General features: G+C 39.3%; 1 protein-coding gene across 4 annotated transcripts; it reads right to left on the minus strand.

Moving 5' to 3' along the window:
- Window positions 1–487: 487 nt before the first annotated feature.
- On the minus strand, window positions 488–21,774 carry SERPINE2 (serpin family E member 2). 4 transcript variants are annotated; one of them, XM_085298578.1, is made up of 10 exons: window positions 21,738–21,774; window positions 10,361–10,636; window positions 9,070–9,186; window positions 7,684–7,911; window positions 6,700–6,897; window positions 4,111–4,309; window positions 3,863–3,963; window positions 2,779–2,865; window positions 2,151–2,234; window positions 488–1,146 (listed from the first exon to the last, which is right to left on the minus strand). In XM_085298578.1, the coding sequence occupies exons 2-10, from the start codon at window positions 10,614–10,616 to the stop codon at window positions 1,109–1,111; spliced, it is 1,308 nt and encodes a 435-aa protein (XP_085154704.1). In that variant the 5' UTR covers window positions 10,617–10,636; window positions 21,738–21,774; the 3' UTR covers window positions 488–1,108. The 4 variants fall into 4 exon arrangements, with proteins under 4 accessions (XP_085154704.1, XP_085154703.1, XP_085154702.1 ...); XM_085298577.1 differs by lacking the exon at window positions 21,738–21,774 and adding an exon at window positions 14,879–14,897 and having other exon boundaries at window positions 9,070–9,183; XM_085298576.1 differs by lacking the exon at window positions 21,738–21,774 and adding an exon at window positions 14,879–14,897.
- Between the last annotated feature and the right edge of the window lie 1,994 nt (window positions 21,775–23,768).

Genomic DNA, 23,768 nt, shown 5'->3' on the forward strand with positions numbered 1-23,768 from the left:
TTTCCATGAACCTGGCCTTAAGAAGGTGGTAATAGGAAAGATCTGCTTTTTCATCCAAATCCCTAGTTGCCACAAGAACAGCACAACATGCTTTCAAACAAAGCTCCATCTGTGATGAGCCAAACTGATTTAGTGCTTCTCTGCTGAAGAGCTTTCATTCACGCAAGTCCTGCACAAAGCTGAAGACACACAAATGAACACAACCTGTATCACAGAAGTATGAGGAAAGGCTCTGAAAGAACAGCTAGGTACTACTTTTAGTAGTAACCTGGACACAGCAGATGCAAAGTATTTGGTCTTCAGATATTTAATGTAGGGATAATTCATCCAGAGCAGGAATAATTCAGGTAGAAAGGGTAATCATCAGCAGGTCATCAAAAAGACAGCCTTTCTTTGAATTTAGAAGAAAGTTTCAAACACCTTGGAATTCCCTTCACAGGGATCTGTCCCAAATACCTTTCAGCACATCACTATCATCCACAGCATGGACTGTTCATAATGCAGTTTTATTTTTTCCTTTGTACAAAAAACAAATATAAAAATTTAAATCCAATAGAAAGCATATACTAGCAATGACAAGTTTACATTACAATAAGACAGAACAATGCGATGCGTATCTAACACCACATTAGTTAAAACTCTGATGCATGCACTATATAAAATAAAAATTGCCAGAACTTTTAATCTATTTCTACCAAGAATAGCCAGATATCAAGATACTCAAAAACCAAAAGTAATCTTGATAGGTAGTATCTACAAAATTAATCCTTTTCCATACACATTAACAGGAACATTTATCATTCTTTGTTAAAATCCTCTCACAAAAGCCATACATAAAATTCTTAGTAGATACAGAAAAAGCTCAAAAAGTTTGCTAGCATAGGTAACCATTCAGTAGTTTAAAGACTTAGACATCTCAAAAAGATAGTGTAGTTTTCAATCTGTATTTCTGCCACAAAGCCAGAACTACGTCAACGCTGTTTTCAAAGCCTAGCCAGTGGTTAAAAACTAGTTCTTGAATGAAGTCAGAAAGAAGTGTACAAAATATTTAACAGAACAAGGATGCATCACATGACTGTTTACTTCTTGAAGAAAGTCTATTCCACACTCAAGGTTTGTTTATTTGTCCCATAAACAAGATTGTACCTACAGGATAAAATGAAAACAAGGATTACCACAGAGTCTGTAAATAGAGTTAAGCTTCTCCATCAAAATGTAAGGTTTAGAGAGCACAGTCCAAGCCACTGTCAGTCCTGTCTAGCCTTCCTGGGGTTTGTTAGTGCTGACCAGGCAGCAGAGCAGCAGTGTACAGGGGACCAGGAGCACAGAAGTGCGCGTTCAGAGAGGCAGCCAGCTCATTGTATTCCCAGCCAGAGACAGAGTGCTTTCGATGCTCTGTGGAGTCTCAGGATGGGGACTGCTGCCAGGAGCCTACTCTTCTCCTAGTACTGGCAGCTGCAGCTTATTCCCCAGTGACTAGCATATCTATTATCCAGATGTCAATGTAAGAAGTAGACAAGCTACTCAATGTAACTGGGTCAGCTGTACTCTCGCCCAGGGGGCAGGTTTAGCTCAGTTGGTTAGAGCATGGTGCTGCTAATGCCAAGCTCGCGGGTTCAGTTCCTGCATGGGTTACGCTGAGGGTTGGACTAGACGATCTCCAGAGGTCCCTTCCAGCCTCACCAGTCTATGATTCTAAGAAACTCAATCCATACTGCAAAGGAACCATAACCATGTTTGAACACATATGTGCTCACAGCAGGCTGGGGCAACGCCCTGGAACTCTAATTGCCCTAGCACTGTTTTATTGTCTTTCTGAAAGACAGCTTCTATTCACTAATTCACCATCAACAGCATGAGGATAATTCCCACTTCCCCTCTGCTTAAGGGCACTAGAAATATTCAAAATTGTGTTCTTCTGTATCCAAGAACTTGCCATGTTGATTTATGTAATCTCTATTTTGGTAGCCAATATTTTGTTTTTCTCTGTTCTGAGTTGTATCCAAGAGAAAATAATCTGGTTCTACAGCATAACAATATATTTTTAAGCAATTCAGTAGCTTCAGGCTTCTCTCATTTGGGAACTTTTAACTCATTCACACAGCTTATATGCAATTTCTATACAAAAAATACATAAAAATACTGCTTACCTGTAGGATTGTGCCGGATGAAAAATACAAATGGCCTGTCTACTATGAACCAAGGAGGGGATGACCTGGCTATTAAAATTGCAGCTTGCAAGAAAAAACAAGATTTGAAATTAGACAAAGGAAGTGTCCTGATACATTATATACTTTATCAAAGTGAAGTTTCCTGGCATATATTAGAAGTTCGTACAGATAAACACTTAAGATGTACCAGTTTGGACACACTTAAAGCAACACAGGTCACACTTTATTCTCATAAGAACCATAAAGTAAAGCAAAAACCACAAAAAGCTGCCAGCAAGTCTTGAGTTGTCACACTGAAGGGGATGTAGCAGCTTGTTCCTTTCCCCTCCCCTACCCAAAGTAGCCTGCAAAGTTTTACTAGTAGCCACAGTGCTAGCTGTTATAAGACACTCTTCTAGAGAAGTACACGTTTATACTTCCTAGAGGATACAAATAGATTGGTCAAGATTACTGCAATTTCAAGAATATGGAAATTTGTCATTAAAAATCCAACTGATCTGAGTTAAAGCAAGATCCTGGAATAGTCTCCAAGAAGGCTATTTTTGCTTAGTGATACAACCTTTTAATACAGTTATTGACATCAGCAACTGGCAGTACAGTTGCTTACTTGTTGCTGCAGAAGCTTTGGTTCCATCTTCACTAACTTCAATTTTTGTCTTTTGCAAAACATGAGATACATGAAGACCTTCTGTTCCTGAAAAAAGGAAGAACAGCACTTTCAGGTAAATGAACAGTGAAAGCACCTTGTAGCTAGCAGGACTACACAACTGAGAGTAAGTGCTGCACTTCTGCTAAAATCTTGAAGTTGTAGTGAAGATCTGTATTAGTAGTGCTCTTTGAATATAGCCATTAAATTTATAATTACAAAAAGGGAGGAAAACTAGCTATTTTACTCTTTCCTCATTCACTAGTTTTTCCTTACTTAATGGTTTTAATTTCAAGTATGCAGTTACATTTAGTTTTAATTACAGAAGTTAATGAAAAATATGCAATTTAAGTTACATTCCCATTTATCTCCTTGCTGGAAGACAGGAGATGGGGACCACACTTAGCAAAACATTTTGCTTCCAATTAACATACAAGAATTTATTCTCGAATTACAGGTTAGCCAGTATGAAGCAGAAAGTTTTCTGTTAGATCTCTTAAGCAGCTGATCAGGAGTTTTAATGGAAACAGAACAGAGGTAAGAAAATTTCATTTCAGAGCCAAGAGCTCACAGAAGTCAACACCTCATTTTTAGAGGCTAGTATTTACAGCTCTGTTTTGGTGCAGTCCCTTAAACTGAGAATTTAGTCTGGCTGTTTCTTTCCTCAAGACAGTTCAAGACGGTTTAAACAGCTGAACACAGTTTTGTGGAAAACAATAAATACTGCAGTTGCTTCTTCAGTTGTGGTCCAAGTAAAAACCTCAGCATAGTTAAAAAGTTCTGCCATAGATGTTAGACAGTATTTAAGATCAGATAGTAACATCTGGTCATAACTTCAACAGTCGACCAACGTGATTTACTTCTGTAAATCAATAAAAGGGAAAAAGATACTACAGTGTGCACAACTTCAATGGAAGCACTAAGAAGCCATGTTTACCTAGGTTATTCAGATACAAAATAGAGTTTTGCTCTGAGGTGGCGTGTCATGGTAATACTTATGCAAGACAAAACAACTGCTATGGTAAAACAGCCCTAAATAACTTACTTGTTATTTTTGCAAAGTTTGCCTTTGACTGGTCAAACATATCCGTAATACCGAGTGCTTTCAGAGGCTCCTTTAAATCTGTTTCTGCTACTGCTGTAAATCTAGTTGGTAAAAAGCAAACGAAAAGAATCAGATTTATGTAGAAAAGTTGCTTTAAGTGCTCCATTTCCCCTGTATTCAAGGAGGTATACATTCATGTACCCCGAGAAACATTCACTGAAGGGGAAATGGATATTACCAGTACTTACTTGGGTAAAATAACCTGCACTCTTTTTGCTACCATGGTTGTCATCCAGCTTCCTATTGTTTTTGTGCTGATGTGGGGAATGATAGCAGAGAGTGGCGTCGTGCTTTCCGTAGGAAGAGCAATCAACATGCTTATCATTTCACCATGGTATGGCAATTCAATTATATTATACCACAGCTCATTCGGGGTACTTGTAGTGCCTAAGAGATAAAATGGAGATTGAAGGCTGCAGTAACTATGACTTGTTATCTTCAGATACCTACTGCTATAATAAAGTCCGTTAGGAAAGCTTTACCCACATATTGAAACAGACAGTAAAAAAAAAAAAAAAAAGACTTAAGGCAGACTGCTGCCTTCCAGTCAGGCAACCTTCAAAAGTAGCACAGGGTCTATACAGACATTAGAATGACAAAAAGCAGGAATGGGAAGTTGGAAGCATCAAATACTAATTTGAATTTGAAGGTAGTTCATCTGCACCTTCTCTTCTGTTTGCGGTAGGGAGACATGAGCCAGTTACTCCTCTTTGCCAAAGAACAGAGCTATAGCACATTGCTTAAGGATCACATTAGGAAGCAGTTTTAGTCTTTCAGCTGCAGTGGAGAGCAGCCTACCTACATATTTTGGGAGCCTTACCAGATTAGGAATGAGATAGCAACCCCTCCATGAGTTAGAGGAAATTGTGAAAACTGAGCAAATCCACTCCATGTTCCCTTTGGTTACTAGGATTTTTGGCATGCGACTAAGCAGCAAGTGATTTTTATATGAACTTCAAGCAAAAACTTGCTGGTTGACCTGCAGAGAGGGTTTCTGGAAAAGTCTTTGGACAACATAACATCTTATTATGCCTCCCCTTTCCCCATCTTAGTCTGTGCTTGTCAGTCCAAACTGAAGATTGATGTCTTGATGAGAAATTTAATCTTGTTGTCAGGGCCATGCAACTTGCCTTGACTTAGACTGATAGATAACTGCTGAAGCTGCACTTAAAAGAATGTGTCAAGCTTTCCAGTTTCATTATTTCCTTTTATTGCAAGAGCAGTTCAGATTTTGGCCTATAGATAAAAATACTGGTTGCATACGTCACCGACAGGAAAGTGACAGAAGAAACTGATAGTGAAATATTGCCTTCCTGATCTCATTCGATCACACACACATACTATTGTTATTACTATTGAGATAAATGGACTCATTTTCACTACCAGTTGATAGGATTTTAAGATGCTTAAGATGTTTAAAATCTTTTAAACTTAAGGATTCCTTTTTAAGCATTATAGAAAGGATAAAAGCAGCCCTATGTCAGAATATCTAAAGATATCCCACCTAAAAGAAGTTATAGTTCAGCATGATTTCCTTTACTCCTTTCTAGCCTTAATTTATACCCCTCCCCCCCCCTTTTTTTTTTTGGTAAATCAGCATCAGAATAATAAAACCAACCTCCCCTCAAGAACCTCAAAACCCACAATAAGCTTTAAGGTATAAGTCTTGCTAAAGACTGTCCTAAGTAATGAACTTCACTGAAAGTCCACAGATGAGTAAAAAATATACTGAAGTATAGGTCCCCCAAAAAGATGACAGCTTAAAAGTTTAAGTTATATTTGCTCTAGTCCATATGTGCTTTTAGGTCAGAAAAGTTACAGCTCTTCACAAAAAAAATATTAAAATTTGCTGAGTACTAAGTAAAATTAGATGCAAGCAAGTCAGCGAGTCTTTAACTGCTTTTTCTGGATTTATAAAAAGTTACATTTCTAGGCCTATTTCTTAGAATAAATTCAGTGTGTGTGTGTGTGTATATATATATATATGTATATATATGTACACATATACACAAACAGCACCGCTCTAATCTTGGAAGGACATGACAGAAGATATTCTTTGACCAATAAATTCCCCATAGATCTACAATACTGAAGCCCAGAAGCCGCGTCACTCACTTCAAATTGCTTTGCAGTTCTCAAATGGAAGTCAGGCTGAACCTGCAAATCTCTCATTTGTAACTATCTGAATTTGAAGAGCAGCTTCACACCTGGAGAGATATAGTCAGCATCCTAACCCTGCGTTACTCAGGCTCTCCTACTATCGATTGTTGAAGTTCCATTTCCTTATTATACAATCTTATATAAATTTATTCTTCTTTCCTTTAATAAGGGTATTAATTGGATTATCAATCCAATCTTTTATATACAGGTAATCACCAGATAAACAAGGTTCAGTCTGTTGGCAGTTTTCCTTTTTTTCCTCCTCTTGAAATATTGATTTTTTTCCCCTCTCCTACTATAAAGCTTAGGCGACATGCAAAATTCTCAGTGTTGGTGCATCAGACTAAGATACTAAGATAAAGTACTTTGTCAGAGGGTTTGAACTTAAGCAACTATTAAATAATTTGCACAGCAACCTCATCCATACCTCAGAAGTTTGAGATACCTTTGTAAGATTACAAAACTTCTAACATCAGCCACACACACACACAAAAAAACTATCATTAAGCAGCGCATACATACCAAACTCCTTTGCTCTTGTTTGAGGAAGAAAGTAGACAAACCTTTTTGCATACATTTTTCTGTATTTTAAAGTGGAGAAAAATTCTTGTGCTTACCACAGCGGAAGATAGATAATTGGGACAACATAGGAACTTGGTAGGTCTTCCCATCAGCTCCATAAAACGGACGTTTTTTTGTATTTTCAGGTCGAAATCGTGATTTCCACAAGCCCTTGAAATACACCGCATTTACCAGAACCAGTCTGGTCAAACTGCCATCAATATCATCCGGAGCTACAACTTGATCAATCATGCCTAAAAAACAGTAAGGACAGAGTGAGTATGTGCTGCCCTAACACCAGCCAATTGATCACAGAAACTATTAAAGCATGTGTTATTTCAGGCTTTATCTTTGAATGTACTAACTGCCTCCAGGAGGCACTGGTTTCAACTCCAAGAGATACTAAACATGAAGTTTATCTAAGCTATGAATAAATTGTAAGATGATCTTTGGCTTTAGCATATGTAAGCCTGACAATTAGATGCCAAAGACTTGAACCATGAAACGCTCTGTCAAGGTAGTGTTGATTAAAAATCTTCCACTAACTATGATCCCCTAAGGATATTGCCACATCTTGCAAGAATTTAGGGTAATAGGAACAAAGGCTGAATTGCCCTACAGCTTATTAGAAAGCAGATTTGAGTCAGGAGTTTTCACACATCTTGTGTTTTAGAAGGCATAACTCCAGGAAAATGCTGTTTGGATATCTTGTAGGCTGGCAGAAGGCAAAGAACACTAGACACTCCCCTGCTCCCATGAAGAAAATTACCAAAGAGACCTCCAGAAACCACCAAACAAGCCACCACACATCCCTCAAGGCAGTCAGGCAAACATATCTGCCATGGCAGTGGGACTGCAGGGTTCCTTGCCCACTGGCTCTAGAACACCATGCCCACACACAGTCACCTTAAGCACACTTTCCAGCTGCAGGGCAGAACTTTCTTCCCTTCCTATCTTTCCTCCCATATTTCCCAATTGGATCTGAGAGGCCTCAGATGCCACTTAGCAGCCATGCACAAAAAACATTTGCTAATACTCACCCCTTGTTTCATTTTTCACCCACTGGTTAATGGAATCACATGCTGCATTTGGGTCCTCAAAGTCCACGCTCTTGACACTGCACTGAAACACCTCTTTGTTCCTTGTAACAAAAGGCACTTCCATTTTAAAGCCACTCTTTGCAAATACTGCATTAGCAATTGTAACAATGTCTTTATTCTTTTTTGAGACTATGAGCCTGTTTATCTTCTTTAACGCTTTACCAACTCCTAGTTGGAAAGAACAGCAAGTTTAATTTAGAATAAGATGACAAATGAACAGTTTTTATTCAGCTATTAATGACATGAAAGGTCAGACATTTAAAGCGCTGGGGTAGAATAAAAGGGTCAAAGCAGATGTTCTGTGAGAGCTTACAGAACACCCATTTCTGAGCTCTCATTGGAAAGACACTACTGTTCCCAGCAAAAAAAACGTTACCTTCACTGTGACATCTGCTCCTTGTCTAGCTGTCTGCACATACTGCTGTACAATATTGGAGATAAGGCTAAGTCTTGATGTGATATTACTAACCATACTGTTCCAAAGTATATTTCATACTGCTTAAGCCCAGGTGTCTTGTCATAGTCATAACTGATGAGTTAAGTCAAGGCCTCAACCTTTTCATCCACGGCCAACAGGCCTGAAGAATTATACAGGCGGTCTTGAGCCTCAGTGTAAAGCAAAGGCTGTTTTCTCATCATCCTTCCTTTCTTTCCATTTAATACAGAATAAAGGAAGCTGTCAGGATTTCTAGAACAACTTAAGTCTTAAGGCCAAGACATAGTCATTAAGGAAACAATCACCTACAAAGCAGGAGTCAAGCCCTCAACACTAAGTTGTTTTTAAAAAAAGAAAAAAAGGAAATGAAAGCAATGGGTTCCAATGCTTACAGTCAAGGTCTTCAAGATCTGAAAGAAGCCTGTATTAATCTACTTACTAGCCCCTTAACTGCATATGAAGGAATGCATATGATAGCACAGAAGAACTGCTATGCTCCTCATACCCAGTTCTCCCAGTTGTAACAGCTTATGAATAAATGTTTGTCTACACAGAGAAGCTATTGCCAGTCAAGCAATTCAATATTCAACGATTATACTAGATAAAATCCTTGGGTGGCTGTTTCTGTAGCAGTTGTCACTGGGCTCCTTTTTTCTCAACTGCAATTTTGGCAGAAATAACTCCAAACTATTTCTCCATGTAGACAAACTTGAGATAAGAGCTATATGAAGAGAATAAAGTTGAAAAGTTATCTTCTTAGCTGCATATAAGGGAAAGCCTCAGATGGCTTTGCTGTTTATAACCTCATGAATGCTTTAGTAGTACCGTTTGCATGAAGTTCTACATGTTCACTCTCCATTATTATGGGCAAATTCTTTTGGTGAACATACCATAACAGAGGTTCTCAAACTGTATTCTGTGGACCACTGGTGGCCCACGGAGCACTTGGTGGTCCAGGGAGAGCTGGCTGGTCTCATGATGCTGGCTCTCCTCCTTGCTTCCAGCTGCTAAATTGCATTAAAAGACAGCTAAAGATAGATTAAATACTTTCCAACTATTACCTTTCCAAAGAAGCAGTTGCTGTAATTGCCAAAGGACTGCAAGACAATTAAGAAGAGCAGAGGAAGTCTGTGCAAACAGAGAGGTAGCATCCCATGACAATTTCTATAGCAAGGTACTGCCTACTAAAGAGTTTGAGAACCTCTGTGTCTCATGGCTAAGATCAGAAAAAGTTCAGGCCAAATAAGACTGGCTGATAATACACTTCAGAATTTTTGCAAGTACTTGTATTTTGAGTACTCAAACACTTGGAGTTGAAGAGATTTCAATTCACAACATTTAGATTTTAATTAAGCTGACAAGTCATTTAGCTGAGCTTTAAATCCAGAACCAAAACAGCAAAGCAAATGAAGACAGAACATGTTATATGATGACACTGCTCAAAAATTAAAAATGTACTTACCTCTTGGAGTGTTTCCTATCCCAGGAAGGAAGGTGGAATGCTGGCACTAAGATGTTAAGTCTTGCGGGCAAACACTCACAAAAATACTCTGCATGCAAAGTAAAGCAGCAAGAACCTTCAGCCTACACCCTCTAGAGGGGCAGACATTGGCAGAGGAATATAAACCCAGATGCATGCAGTGTCACGAACAGAGACAAGCAGAAATGTCTGTTTTGAAGAGGGCACTACAAGAACTAGAGATTCATGGATCCTGACAGCAGAGACAAGAGAACAAAGCTGAAGAGCAAAGTGAAAGCATCAATTATATGGTTAGAGTTTGCATTGTTTTTAAGTGTCAATGAGAAATATTCTACTGCCCTGTTATCAGAGGAATCATGAAGGCTGTTTAGTAAAGCCTGAAATGGGATACTACAACCTTCTTACATAGCACAGGACCTCCATCCATTCTGTTCTAGGAAATCAATTTGCAAGGATGAGAGGGCCGTTCTAGTTAGGGCCCTTAAATCATTAACAAAAGCTGCTTATAAGAGAATTCAAGTATATTTAGATGTCCATACTCAAACCGCCAATTAACTTCCAGAAGTGTCATCCTTCCTTGCTCTGGTAAACAAAGCTAGCTGCTTTATGGTGCAATTTAACAAACCTCAAAAACCATCTCAAAGTACATGAAGATTCTGACAAAAAAGCCACACACTCCAAAAATCCTAGGAATCACTGACCATTTACGCTGTATCTCATCATAGTTGTCAGCTGCTTCTTTGTCTTGCCATCAGCACCCAGCTGCAACACCCCCAATACTGAAGCAATTCCATGTGGAGAAACCACAACATTGTCCTGAGGTTTAGTTTTCACTATCTGATTGAAGACCTGGATTCCAACATCAGAGCTCAGCTCCTCCAGAGGATAAAAACTGAACTGGGAACATATAGATGTTAAAGTCCCAAGAATAAACAGAAGTAGGAAGTGCCAGTTCATGATTCTTGGTTGAAAGTTACCTATAGGAGAACAAGAGGGAAGAAAGTTAACCCAGCTTTCTCAAGAATGGCATTTTTCTTCTCAACCTACTATTTAACTAAAGAACAGATATGTCTTAGCACACATTCTAGCCACCATTCACATAGCTCTAACATTAGGATTCATATCTGCGTTTTACTATTACTAGTATTTCAGGTTGAGGGTTTTCCAAAAGCAACAACAAAATAGCTAAATATAGGCAAGTATAAAAGGGCAAAAGCCACAAAGTTAGCAGACTTTTTTAAACCAAGTTCAGTTAGCTTTATTTCACAAAAATAGAATCTCAACTTTCTATTTAAGCTACCCTTTAGAATAAGTTAATACTAATAAGTGTTGTGGTATGGTTCTCTACAGAAAGGTGATGCACTGGTACATATCATAGGCATTTTCTGCAATGAACAGGAACATGTGTACATATGCAGATAGACTTTCTGTTGTGGGAACTTGATGCTTCCGTAGAATAATAAAAAATTAGTTGTATAACTAGCATTTTTTCACAATAGAAAATAGAGCAGGAGATTTTTATAGGTTAAGTTTGGATTTTAGCCTGCACTTTCATACAAGAAAATTCACCAGTTAGTAATATACAAAAGACAGGTCATATTCAAATATGGCCAGTCTTCATCTGCAAGTCTCAACACCTAACACAACTCAGTATCATTATTCCTTCCATGTGTAGGAGCCGAAGCACAAACAGCAAGAGTAATTTTTTTCAGGACCTCTCAGCAATCAAGTAAAGAATTGAGCATGAATCCTAAACAGCAGGTAGCATTTATCTGATAGTTCACTTTTCCCTGTGAAAGTGTATCTATCCCCTTTTTTGCTTGCACAAACAAATACTTAGAGAAATAATCATGTAATAATCTGCTCCATAAAGTTAGGCAAGACAGCCATTCCCTCTTTACAGTGTACCATTTCCAAAGGTCTCCCTGCTCATCTTACTGAAAAGTTAAATCACAACATTTTGTTTCAAGACATTTCAGTGGTACATTTCAGGAGTACTGACTCCTCTCTTCAGGCCAGCAAGCAAACCTGTTCCAACTGAGGTACTCCAAGAGAACGCTTAAGCCCTAGTCTCCCAAATACATTGATGAGTCAACCAGTTACCCAATTCACTGAAGACTAAACAGGCTTCAGAAAGCATACAACTAATTAAAATGTCATTTGTATACTACATGTGCAAACTAAGATCAGGTCCCTCCTCCCCTTGAACTTCCTGGCAATAATCAGACTTGCACTCTGGCTCACAAACTACACCAGAGTTCAGGCCAGCAGAGACATTATCCAACGAGAGAATATTTCAGTTTACACTTTATTTCAACAGCCTGTCTCCCACTCATAAGTAAGGGTATAATGCACCAAGAAGCTCTGCCATCCCATAGCCTACCTACACTGCAAGTCAAACCATGTTAGAGCACTATTACCAGAAAAACAGCTGGTGTTTTTATAAATTCATTTAATCATCTTTTAATAGAATGTACTTCAACTGTACTTAAAACACCCGAAAGTAACAAATTATGTATTTCCATTTTTCTCTCAGGCTCTAACACTTCAGGGGACACCATTTGCTGTTGTAGCACAGAAGAAACCAAATGCTGAACATAAAGGAATCAAACTGTGAAATGTCATTCTCCTTCCAACCCAACTGTGTTAGTATAGGTGTGACCACAGCACCTTACAAGACTCATTCAAGCTACGTAAGAAAAGCCAGAGACCTCCCTCTAAAGCTAAAAGGCCCTCTATAAAGAAGGTTTACAGCCCTCCCACTAATCCTAGTACTATTCCTTCCAAAGCAGCCCCATCCCAGCCATCATCTCCAAGCCTACTCCAAAAAAAAAAATCAAGCTGAATCTGACCAACTACAGCAGACAGAAGTGAAGGGGGAAAATATAAGTTTAATTTGACCACACTGAAGTAGGTTACATGAGTCACATTTCCTAGAAAGTCTTACGATGTGTCCTTGATCTCACGCTACTGGCTAGAGCAGGAAGCAGGCATGGGAAGGACTAGCGGCTTGACAAGGAAAGCAACTAGGACATCATATTCCCTGTGCTTTTTCAGTATGGAATACTCTTGGAGTCTTGATACTACTATATACAAGCCCCCTAAATTCTCAAGTTCTGCTCTGAAGAGGGAAAACTTCCTTCTTCCAAACAGCAGCTATATTTTTGTTTCCTTGTAGAAAGCAAACATGGCTTGTCATTCAAAGATAAGCTAGGCTTCCATTTTAAGTAGGGAGGCATGTGTGCACACACACATTTTTAAGAGAGTATTAGTGGGGTGACCATCTCTTCCTCCTATCGAGAAGGAAGAAAATTAATAGCTAATGTCAGGGGTAATAAGACTTTAACCATTAACTAGTTTGTTAGCAAAGAACTACAGATTCTTAGGTAGGTCTACTTATAAACAGGTGAACAGTTAATGGTGGTGCCATACAGCCTATCACACCTAGCAAATGAGACCAGCAACAGTCCCAGACCATGCCACTGTACAGACCATACCATTCGAGCTGCTCTTTGACCATTCTGCTTTTGATTGTGGAAGTTCAGCTTGACCCAGCCTGTAAACCACAAGGGATTCAGACATCTTGAGTGCATCTACCCTTGGCATGCTAATCAAAGTCAGACATTTCTCTGCCCTTTGTCTTTACACTACCACAATATATTACAAGTAAAGTTTTCTACTTCAGTGGTGACAGGCTCCTTCCACACTCTAAAGAGAGATGCCAGCTATGAATAGCCTTGCATTTTTCCAGTGAGATGACTGAGACCTTGTCAGAATGCAGTCACTGACTCTGCTCCCACAGTCAATGCTACAGGATTTTTTTTTTTTTTGCTTTTGTTTCAGTGAGGAAACCTATGACCTCCTGTACCTGGTTTCCCTAGGAAACTGCATGCTTGCTTACCTCTCACTCCTGCCATGCCATTAGAAAGGGTTGTTCTCTATTTCAGAGCAATCTCTAGAAGATACTTACTAAACAGGTAAAAGCTCTGCAGTGTTCTGAGCATAGGAAAGAGTAAATTTGTGTTAATGATAGTTAAAGCATTCACTTCTTGGCCCCATTATGCCCACTGTGCAGCATAACCAGCTAACTAAGAAGCTAATTTTGTCTTTGAGCAGAAGTGGCATTTATATGTTGTTAGTGTTCCTGGCATGGATTTCAGTATATTCAACTTTTACATAGTTCAGTAACAAGAAGTGCATTTGCATTGCCTGAAACAGCTTAAGCACAGTGCAAAGGAAAAAAAAAATCTAAAAGGATGTAGGATGTGTAGGATGGAAAACAGTTGACCTGCTATACAGAATACCAACAAGCTTTCAACAAGCTTTCATAACTCTAAAGCTAGAAGCCTCAGAGATAGAGTATTAGATTAAAAGTTAACTAAAAAGACTAAAATACAAGCTAGGTATTTTTGTCTATGACCCTTGTATTTTTACATGTAGGTGTAATGTATATAGACAAATTCATCTACATCAATATAGATTTTTGCAAGATGCTGGACTAAAAAAATTCTCTCCACTCTTTAGATTCAGAACTTACAGGAAGGACAACACCACACAACTCAGACTTGTACATATACAACACATTTCTTTGGGTCAGTATTAGCATTTCCATTGTCTGCTTACAAAAAGGAGAAATTCATTCCTCGTGAAAATCCAATACTTATGCCTGATGCTAAAGTTGCCAAACAAGATAAGCAAGCATTATGCATCAACCTGCGCCTTGTCCACAGGAAGTGTAACAAGACACCATTACTCCATCTGCCTTACCGAACACACCATCCTGCATCCTAGACACCATTTTAAAATAGTAGTTATAGCCCATATCTAATTCCAAGGCCTAGCTTAAGATGCTGTGAATTTTCAGGCAATTAGTCTAGTCAGGTACACAGCTTTCTTAGGAAGGAAGGAGAGGAACATTGCAGTGTCACATCTGCACCAGCCTATAAATTTTGTATTATTTCATGAAAGACAAAACATCTTCAAGCTACTAATCTCTAGATGATCTCAGCCTCTGCTAGCATTGCAGTCAACTAACCCTCATGAATACTAGTCAGAGCAGTCAACTCTCACTAGGCTCAACTACTTAGATCTCCCACATAATGCATATTTTGGGGGTTTTACTGAGATTATGTAAGTATTTAAGTCAACAAAAAGAATACAAAGTTTTCAGCATGCATTTACTAACTTGGGTACAGAAGCAAAGGCACATTAATACTGACTGTTGATCTGGGTATAGAAAGACATCTGGTGGAGTTGGTAGAAGTTGTCTTCAGCCCCAGGCATAAAAAGCTATTTGAAAAATGGAGATTCTCCCACAGGAAAGAATTAGCTTATGAAGGACTGTCTTCAGAGAGCTGTTCCACTCTTTCACAAGGAGAAGAACATGAGAAATTAGTTTGGTTCAAGGTCAGAGGCAGAAGACTGAGCTGGAAAGAAAAAACAACCACATTTAAAACCCACGAGCTGCAGGAAAGACTTGTCTTGGAGAGTCAATTCAAACTAAAAAGCATTTTTAAATTAGAGAAGAAATAGCAAACTGTACATTTATTTCTAGGTCTCTATCTACTGCACTAAGTACAAAAATATTTTAGAATCCCATGAGATTCTCACTGGAGAAGTCTCCAAATGTTACTGTTGAGGTGATGCTTCAAAATAAGCTGCAAGCCACAAGACTCCTTCCATTTTGCAACTGAAAGATTCTGCCAGTTCTGTGAAGACAGATCAGGCATAAGTAAGCTTAGACACTGGACTTCATTTCTCTGAATAGCTGTAATCAAAACAGCAAACAGTTAAGTATCAAGTAAAACCAAAAGGCAGCCTTGCAACGTTGCAACGTCTCAGCTGTATCGAGCTCCAAAAAGCTTAAAGCTCGTAAGACCAGCTGGCATGCACTGGGCAGCCTGGGTGTCCAGAGAAACTCAGCCTGGGTCAAGTTATCAGGGACCTCTTAGTCTGAGATACTGTTTTCTCGTCTACATCATTTGCACTAGAAATTTAGAAGTCTTATTTGAACTGACATGCAAGCTCAAAGGAAGTTGTTTCACTTCAGGCATTTAACTAACTCTTTCCAGCAGGACTGAATAAATACTCAACCAAACTTGTTAACAGTTGTTTAAGGACTTGGCTGAGCACACAACAATTGTTTCTTCAAAGCAATGAATAAGACCACTCTGGTTGCAACGGGAAGGTCACAGGCTGGGTCTTGTTTTTCAAATGATGCATATTAAGAAACTCAAGCGTGTTGGCAAGCTTTTCCTCTGCTCCTTACAGGTGTTCAAAAAAAACTGTCTATGCCCTGTGATGTCTCTTAGCCTCTGCTACTTCTAAAGATGCTTTTGAACTTGGAGCACCAGAACCTATGTTCTGAGTGCAAGTACGTTCAGAAGCAGCTTCCTCCAGTAAGCACTAGACAAGACAAACAGAACCGTAAAACGTTTAGTTTTCCTTCAGGTTTTCTAGTACATCCTCGGTGTTGGCTCTTTCCTTTTGTTTAACAATTGCCTTTGGTGTCACCTGCTTTAAAAAAGCAAAGGAAACAGATCTGCCATATATATGCACAAATGAAAACAAACATGTCAGGTCACAAAAATCTAACAAAAGATTTTTTATTAAACCTGGAAGGTTTAGTACATCTGTACTTACATCTTAGTCTTACACAGACAGGATGATTGCTGGCTTTCAGCCACTTTTAAGCAGTTCAGTACTCATACTCAACTGCTAGTGACACAAGATAAACGTGTCTTGTACACAGAGTTAAACTAGAAGACTTTAAGAGCACTTGGTACATTAAAGATATTGGTCCAACTTCAGGCGTTAGTCAGCTTTGCACACAAGTGCAGAGAGCGTAGTCTTGGTTCTGAGGCTCTTCTCTAGCCATCTTAATCCTCTCTCTGCTATTTCTAATTCTCTCAGTTCATTATTCTGTTTGTGTTTGTTTCAAGATGGACTGTCTCCATCTGGAAAGCCTCCCTTTCAGCTTTGTCCAACCAACTTCCCCTGCCAATAGGGGAATTTCCCAGCAGTCCAGCTCTGACTTGTAAAACTGGCTGGCCTCAGATAGTAACCATCTCTTTGTCCAAGCAGAATTCCCACATGAACAGAAAGAGTTTAATAGCTCTTTATGAAGAGATGAAGAACCCTTACCACTACTTCTTGGGAGTTTCAGTTTAACATGAAGGACAGACAGACAAGCTCCACTTCAGACTTTCTGTAGTCTCACAGTGTCTCTGGTTTATAAGCCAGACTGCTTCTCCCCACAAGTACTTCTTTTACAATGTTTACAATGTAGTGGTTAACTGCACTACATGAAATGTGATCTCCATAATACTAATAAAGACAGCTTTCAATATCACCAATTGAGCTGCAGCCATAGCATAGCTACATAAGCACTATTAATAATTTAACATATTAAATATACATAAGTGAGAGACAAAAACAAATGATATAAAAGCCTAATTAATAATAGCCAACTTGAGTTCTGCTTCATGAAGTAAATAAACAGTTTGCTGACAATATAAAGCAAGCGTTATGAAGATTATTCTGGGAATTAACATTTCTATCACCATTTTCAAATTGTATCCATATTCTCTCATTTGGAAAGCTCAGCAATTATTGAAAAAGTTACTATGCATTATTTACTTCTATATTTAAAGTAGAATTTTCACAAACTTATTTAAGATCTATTATCAAGTTTTACAGTATCAAGTAGATTAAAGAGAATTATGATTTTAATTTACTGATGTCCCTTTAATAATGTGGCTTGGTTGTTCCCAAGTTCTTTATGCAGTATGATTATTTTACCATAATGAAGAAACAGCACAGAACAGTCAGCCCATCATGATTAACGCTGCAGAACCAGTTTTCCAAAAAAAGATGCAGCACAGTAGTGTTTCACAACATGGGAGTGAGGCTATACTCTAATATTCTGGACTTACCTCAGTAGAATGAAAGACAGTTCAAAGATTAAAGCATTGGCCTAAAACCTACCAGCAGGTTCATAACTCAGCTTCCTGCATGGGATTTAGCAGAAGAAAAGCCTAATAGAATTAGAGTTCCCACATTTATTATGCATTAATAATGCTCCCTATGCAAGTTCATTAAAAACCAAAGACAAATCTACAGGACTGTAAACTCCCATTAGTAAGGTACAGCATACTTAACTCTTTATAAAATCTGTGTTGATGCAGCCCATTAGCAAAGTCACCCTACAAGCTATGGAACTACTAAGGGCTGTTTACTTACCAACTTCACCTTCCCCCTCACTCTGCTATAGAATTTCTTCTAAGAAGGAAGGTAGGTAAACAGAAGGAACCCAGTAACCTTTTTCATTTTCCCTTTTTATAAAACTGTGACATCAGGACTCTGACTTCTACACTCTGATGAAAACTTGAAATCCACTCCTTCTGTCCCCAGATAGGTTTTAATCTAGTGGCCAAGCACACATGCCCCATTTCCTACACATACCAAGCAGAGAGAGAAACAGCCTTGTGGAGAAAGGCCCCATGAAAAGTAACAATTGGGGTCTGTGTGACAATCTATGACTGGAGGTGACTGAGTAGGGAGCACACTTCCTAATACACATCCTTCTTCCTCTCCCTTCCTATATCAGTAGGTTTAAAATATTAATACTTGACCTAGAGAACTGTCAGGCAAAAAAAAAAATCTTTATTAAAAATAGTGAGAGTTAAGGCACAGAATCAAGTACTCAAACTGAGGGTAAAAGTTTCAGTGAAGCTTTGACAAGACATGCAACTGTTACACAGCAAAATAGGCAGTTACTTGTCTTCAGATTCTACAATTTTTAGGATTAGATTACTCCTTAAAAGTAGTGTTTTTCTTTGCTATTAAACAGCCCCCTACCAAGCCTAGTTCCTACTCTGGGGTTCAGCCTGGGCTTGCAGCATAAACTGAAGATTGGGTTTTCTATGCAACAGCAATATTTCTACATTTCTGAGAAATTAACAGATATAAGTACATCTCAGCTAGCATGTTAATAAGTTTTTACCAATTTCCCCCCCCACACACACACACAAAGAAAGGTAAGGCTATGGTTATAGCCACATCAGTAGTTTTACACAGCTACCCAGCTATACTGTACTGTATTCTGTTATACTTTTATTTCACCATAAAAGTAAATTGGAACAACCCTAGTACTTCTGCTAGTCATACAAACTTCCATTTTTATACAAACTCATTAATATCAGAGGCCTGAAACTTAACATTTTAACTACGGAATGTTACCGTAAGATCTCCTTCCAACAGCAATGATTGAGCACGATCAGGAATGCTATTCCGACCATTTTCTTTGTGGTTAGAGATCTGCCAAAGTGATAGGCGACTTCCCTTCGTATTTTTAAAAGTCATACTGTACTTCTACCATGAAAAAAAATCCCATTTGGGAGTGAAATTTCAGAGCCTCCTGTCCTAATCTAAAACACTAAATTAAGAATATAAATTTTTAAGTGTAACTTAACCAAGGATGACAACATTTAAAATTCAAGATGAAAACAGACTAATTTCCTGAATACAGGATAGCGTCACTGACACAGACTGGAGTTCACAGAAACCTCAGGCATTAGACTAAATGCAGCAAGCATTTCTCAAACATATCAGAAGTTAAAGGTATCAGTTTAAGGTCACCCACAAAAAGGATATGGATATTTACTTTTTTCCTTACAACATTCAGACATTTCATTACATTCATCCTTATCCCCTTCCCAGCTTTAGAAACAGGACCAGTCAGCCACAAAAGCATCAGAAACCACACATGCTGACCAGTAAGGATGCAGAAATGAGGCACTGTTCTGGCATCTTAACTTATATTCAAATAGACATCTGTCATCTGCAAGAATTCTTATTAACCAGTTAAAGAATATGAACAGCTATTAAGAAGAAAACCTGTATTTAAGAAGGTATACTCTTCCTTAATCTGACCTGAGTTCTGTAGCCAATTAATCCCACTTGCTTTACTGCAAACTTCTGGAAAGGTAAAATCTGGATTTCAATGGGGGGGGGTGGGGGCGAGGAGGAGAAAAGAAGAACTGAACATGAGAAATGCACAAAAGTCCTGGGAGAACAGATCATGACCTCGTGTATTAAACCATCTGATTCAGTTTAAATTGGGAGATCATGGGCTGGGCTGTGAACTGCGCTGCCTGAGAAGCCTCCACACAGTACATTGCTATTTCTGTAATGCAGATGACGAACCTCAGAGGAAGTAAGCAATTAGCGGGGACAAGCAGCCTCTTAAGCTGAGCTGCCAGAGCAGCTGGAAACCTCAAGCCTACTTCACTGCTGAGAAAGCAACGTAAAACTACTCCTTCTGCAAGACTGAGACATACAGCAAGACAAAAGACACACAGCTAAAAGGTAAATCCACCAACTTCTACATAAGATTCCTCAAATAGCTTCTTACTTCTCATTCTTAGGCAAACAGAAGGAAAGAGGAAAGACCAGAGGTATATCTAGTTCTCCCATTGCTTTTTTGCCTATGACTTATCAGTGCCAACGCAAGAGTTTGTGTAGTTCTTTTTTTCCTCCAGTAAGAGAGGGCCCAAAAAAAAAAAGGAAAAAGGAAGAAAAAGAAAAACACACCCTAAACCTGTTGCCCTCCCCCCACCTCCCCAGGAAAAAGAAACTACCCATACAACCTTGGGCCAACAGGAACTTGCAATTCAGATCAGGCAACATAGGTGTCATGGGAGCAGAGGACCATAAGTAAATACTGCCACATGGTCTTCTGCAGCAATAGGCATTCAAGTTACTCAATAATAAGAAAAGCACTAAAAGCAAACCTTCATCAAAGCTATCTAGCTGAAGAACAATTCTATTATCTGCACATCAACTGAAGTAAGAGAAGAGAAATTAAGATGTGCCAAACATTTCTTAATATTGCTCCACAAATGCTACTGTAATCTATAGCTTTGGCTTACAAACAGCCTGTTGATGACAGACACTTCTCACTAACAGATACAACAGCTTTTACCTGCACTCTGAGGCCACTACATACACAACTTTGAGTAGCGGTCTTCATTTCAGGACTTGCAGGCCATCTATCTTGTGATGTAGTTGCTCTCATGGTCACCAGAAGTTAAGAAATAAAACCTCAGGCTACTGCTCTTGCAGCCCGGGAAGAAAGCAGAAAGCTACCTGTAGCACCACATCAGCAAGACTGAGATTTCTACATTAGGGAGATCAATTCACAAGATGAACACACTTTCATACTTTAACATGTCTTGGTGGTATATGCAACATACAAGCAGATTTGCCTCAAGATTTCAGCTGCAAACATAAGTAAAACATCTTTCTGTCTATTAAAGGCGAACACTGAACCATGGACAATTAGGACATAATAATTACCAGAAATTGTGTGCTTCAGAGACATTGCCTTTAAGAAGAGGTGCTAATGGCTAAATAAAGCTTTTCAGTTAGCTTTTAAGTGTGTTTCAAGTCCATCATAAGCAACTTGATGAACTACAGCCCAAACTAGCATTGCCACTAAAGTTATTCCATTCTCCTGTCAATGGCCATTGGCTCCTACTTCAGGAGCGGCCTTCTCCTTGCACTGGCAGAATTATTTGTGTAGCTCAGCAATGAACTAGATCAGGACTAAAGAGGTAACAAAAAGCAGAGGACAGGACAGCTCCTCAGTACCACACCAGCCTAAGCATCTATGTAACTACAGCTGTGGAACATGGTCATCTTTGCTTTTGTCTCTTTCTAGTCTCTTTCTATCCCATCACTAAATCCCCATCAGAAGGGACACACTTGAACATGTACGTGGTTGAACATATTAAGCTTCTTCATACTTTCATGGATGAAAGACTGAGATGTTTTAGAAAAGCTTTTTTTAAAAAAAAAAAAGAAATAATTTTCTCATTTGTAAAGTTAATCTTTAAGCTCATATGTAGGAGGTTGGCTCCTCCATATCAACTGCCCTCCAAAGCTAAAAAGAAGAGGCAATTCTGTATATCACTCAAATTGTTTATTCAAAACTGATTTATGGTCAATATATACACACATAATTACATACTTCTTACAGGCTGATATTTCAGCAGTGACTGCTGCAGCACGACTTACAAGTTGTGTTTTACAGGTGATTGGAAGGATGCCCAGAAGCATACAAAGATGACAGCATACAGTAACACTTTATGGATTAGTGATGATTAATCCATCTCTTCTGTCTTCCTGTATGCAAAACCTTTGACCCTAAAGAACAGTAGAATCCAGTTAGCAGACCAACTAACTGGAAGTGTTTTGACGATTAGGCAGGATTTTCCCACTAACAAACATTGTAAGAGCATCTCTCTCATGCATGCTTCTGATTAAGCAATCCAAGCCGTCTAGACTATCCTAACTTAAGATTCCAAGAAAAATCTTCCACTAAGTCTCAGCTTTTTCAATGACGAGCATTGCAATTACTTACCAAGAAACAGAAACAACTACTGGCTGCCTGAGCCAGGTAGATACTGACCCTGCCACCTCCAGCACAACAAACCTAGCTGCAGCTCCCTCTACACTGTTCCCTTACTGTAGGGGGACGCAATTCATTTTTAATTCCTAGTAATAGCATGAGGTGATTACTTTTATATGCACACAGACACACACTTAAATTTAGTCTAAAAATTACCCAGTGCAGCTTAGTGCTTTCACTGTTTGACATTTTTCTGCTTAACAGCATGCTTGTTAGGAAGCTTTAGGACTGGAATTCACTTCCGCTGTGCAATTGAGAAACTGTACTAGAAGTCTCTCCACGCCACTAAGACATGCTATTCTCCTGTTGTCAATGACAACACCAAGTAGGAGCCTCAGTATTTCTGTATACACCTTTAGATTAAATTCACTGCAGATTTCTGCTGGTTTTTTTTGTATTGGCATGAATTTATTCCATCTCTCACATGAGGTACATTGATCTATATATAGACAACTCTCTATAGCGATGGTCATATCATCATCAGCCTAAGCAAAGATTAGATTTTTTTTTTATATAACATCCAGATACCTAGGGAGCAGACGCAAGAGTAAAGTCTAGATAAGCAGCTTTTCAGGATCTTAAGAGCACTGTCAAAGTTTACTGACAGATCATTTGACATATAACCCATCCACAATTTTTAAGTGGGAACTAGCATCCGTTACACACTTTATTTCTGTGTCAGGCAGCTGCTCTTCTCACAGGTTTATCAAGTGCCACACAAGGCTGGAACTGCGAGCTAGCACATCTTGTATACATCTGAATTCACATATGCAGTCATCCTGCCTTTCTACTTGTGCTGGTCTTCACCTCACGTTTTAAAGGCTCAGCACTCAGCAAGCACACAGCTGCTTTTTTGGATGGTACTACATTTCTGCAGATTCGCCCATCTTCCAAAGCTACCTAGCAGTACAGCTGTTTACACCTATACACATTTTGCAGACAGCCACTACAAAAACAGATTTCTAGTGGGCTCCGGTGAAGAACAGAGGTAAGGCATTACTAAATGCTCGCACAAGGGAAAGTCAAGCGAGAGGAGGAAGTCATTTTTCAATGCAGTTAAAAGAATCAGTCAGTCAGGTTTCTGTTTCAGGAAGTTGCTCAAGAATGCAATCAAAACCACAGAAACTAAACTATGTAACAGAATGATATGAAGGTATGAAAAAGGGACGTTTAATACCTTAAGGCCTCTAATCCGTAAGTGGCTATTCCAAGTGTTAAGAAAAACCTGACATCCCACTTCAGTATCCATTTACCAGCCCAGCGGCATCTCCAAAGGTTTTACTTGAATGGGAAGATGCCCCCTGCGCGGCACAACATTGAGCCAAGGCATCGGAAACCGCTTCAAAGGAGCACGAAACCCTCTGCTGAAGTGTACTTAACACCTTCAGATCCGCCCCCGGCAGCGAGCGCAGGAAGCACGCTCCCACACCATTAAAGAAAGAAAGAAAACAGAGCTGCGGCAGAATTTCAGCCGAGCTGCTCGGCGCTTCGGCACGGACGCGCTGCCGCCCGCGCCGCCCCAGCTCTGCTCCGGCAGCCCCTCTCCCCCGCGGCACCGGGCGCTCAGCCGGGCGCCGCGGGCAGCTCCCGCCCCGCCGAGGCGGCGCTGCGCTCTCCCCTCGCACACCCAGCGGCCG

This window comes from Rhea americana, unplaced genomic scaffold (assembly GCF_003343005.1).
Source record: "Rhea americana isolate MKP2758 unplaced genomic scaffold, rheAme1 scaffold_14, whole genome shotgun sequence".
Taxonomy (NCBI): Eukaryota; Metazoa; Chordata; class Aves; order Rheiformes; family Rheidae; genus Rhea; species Rhea americana.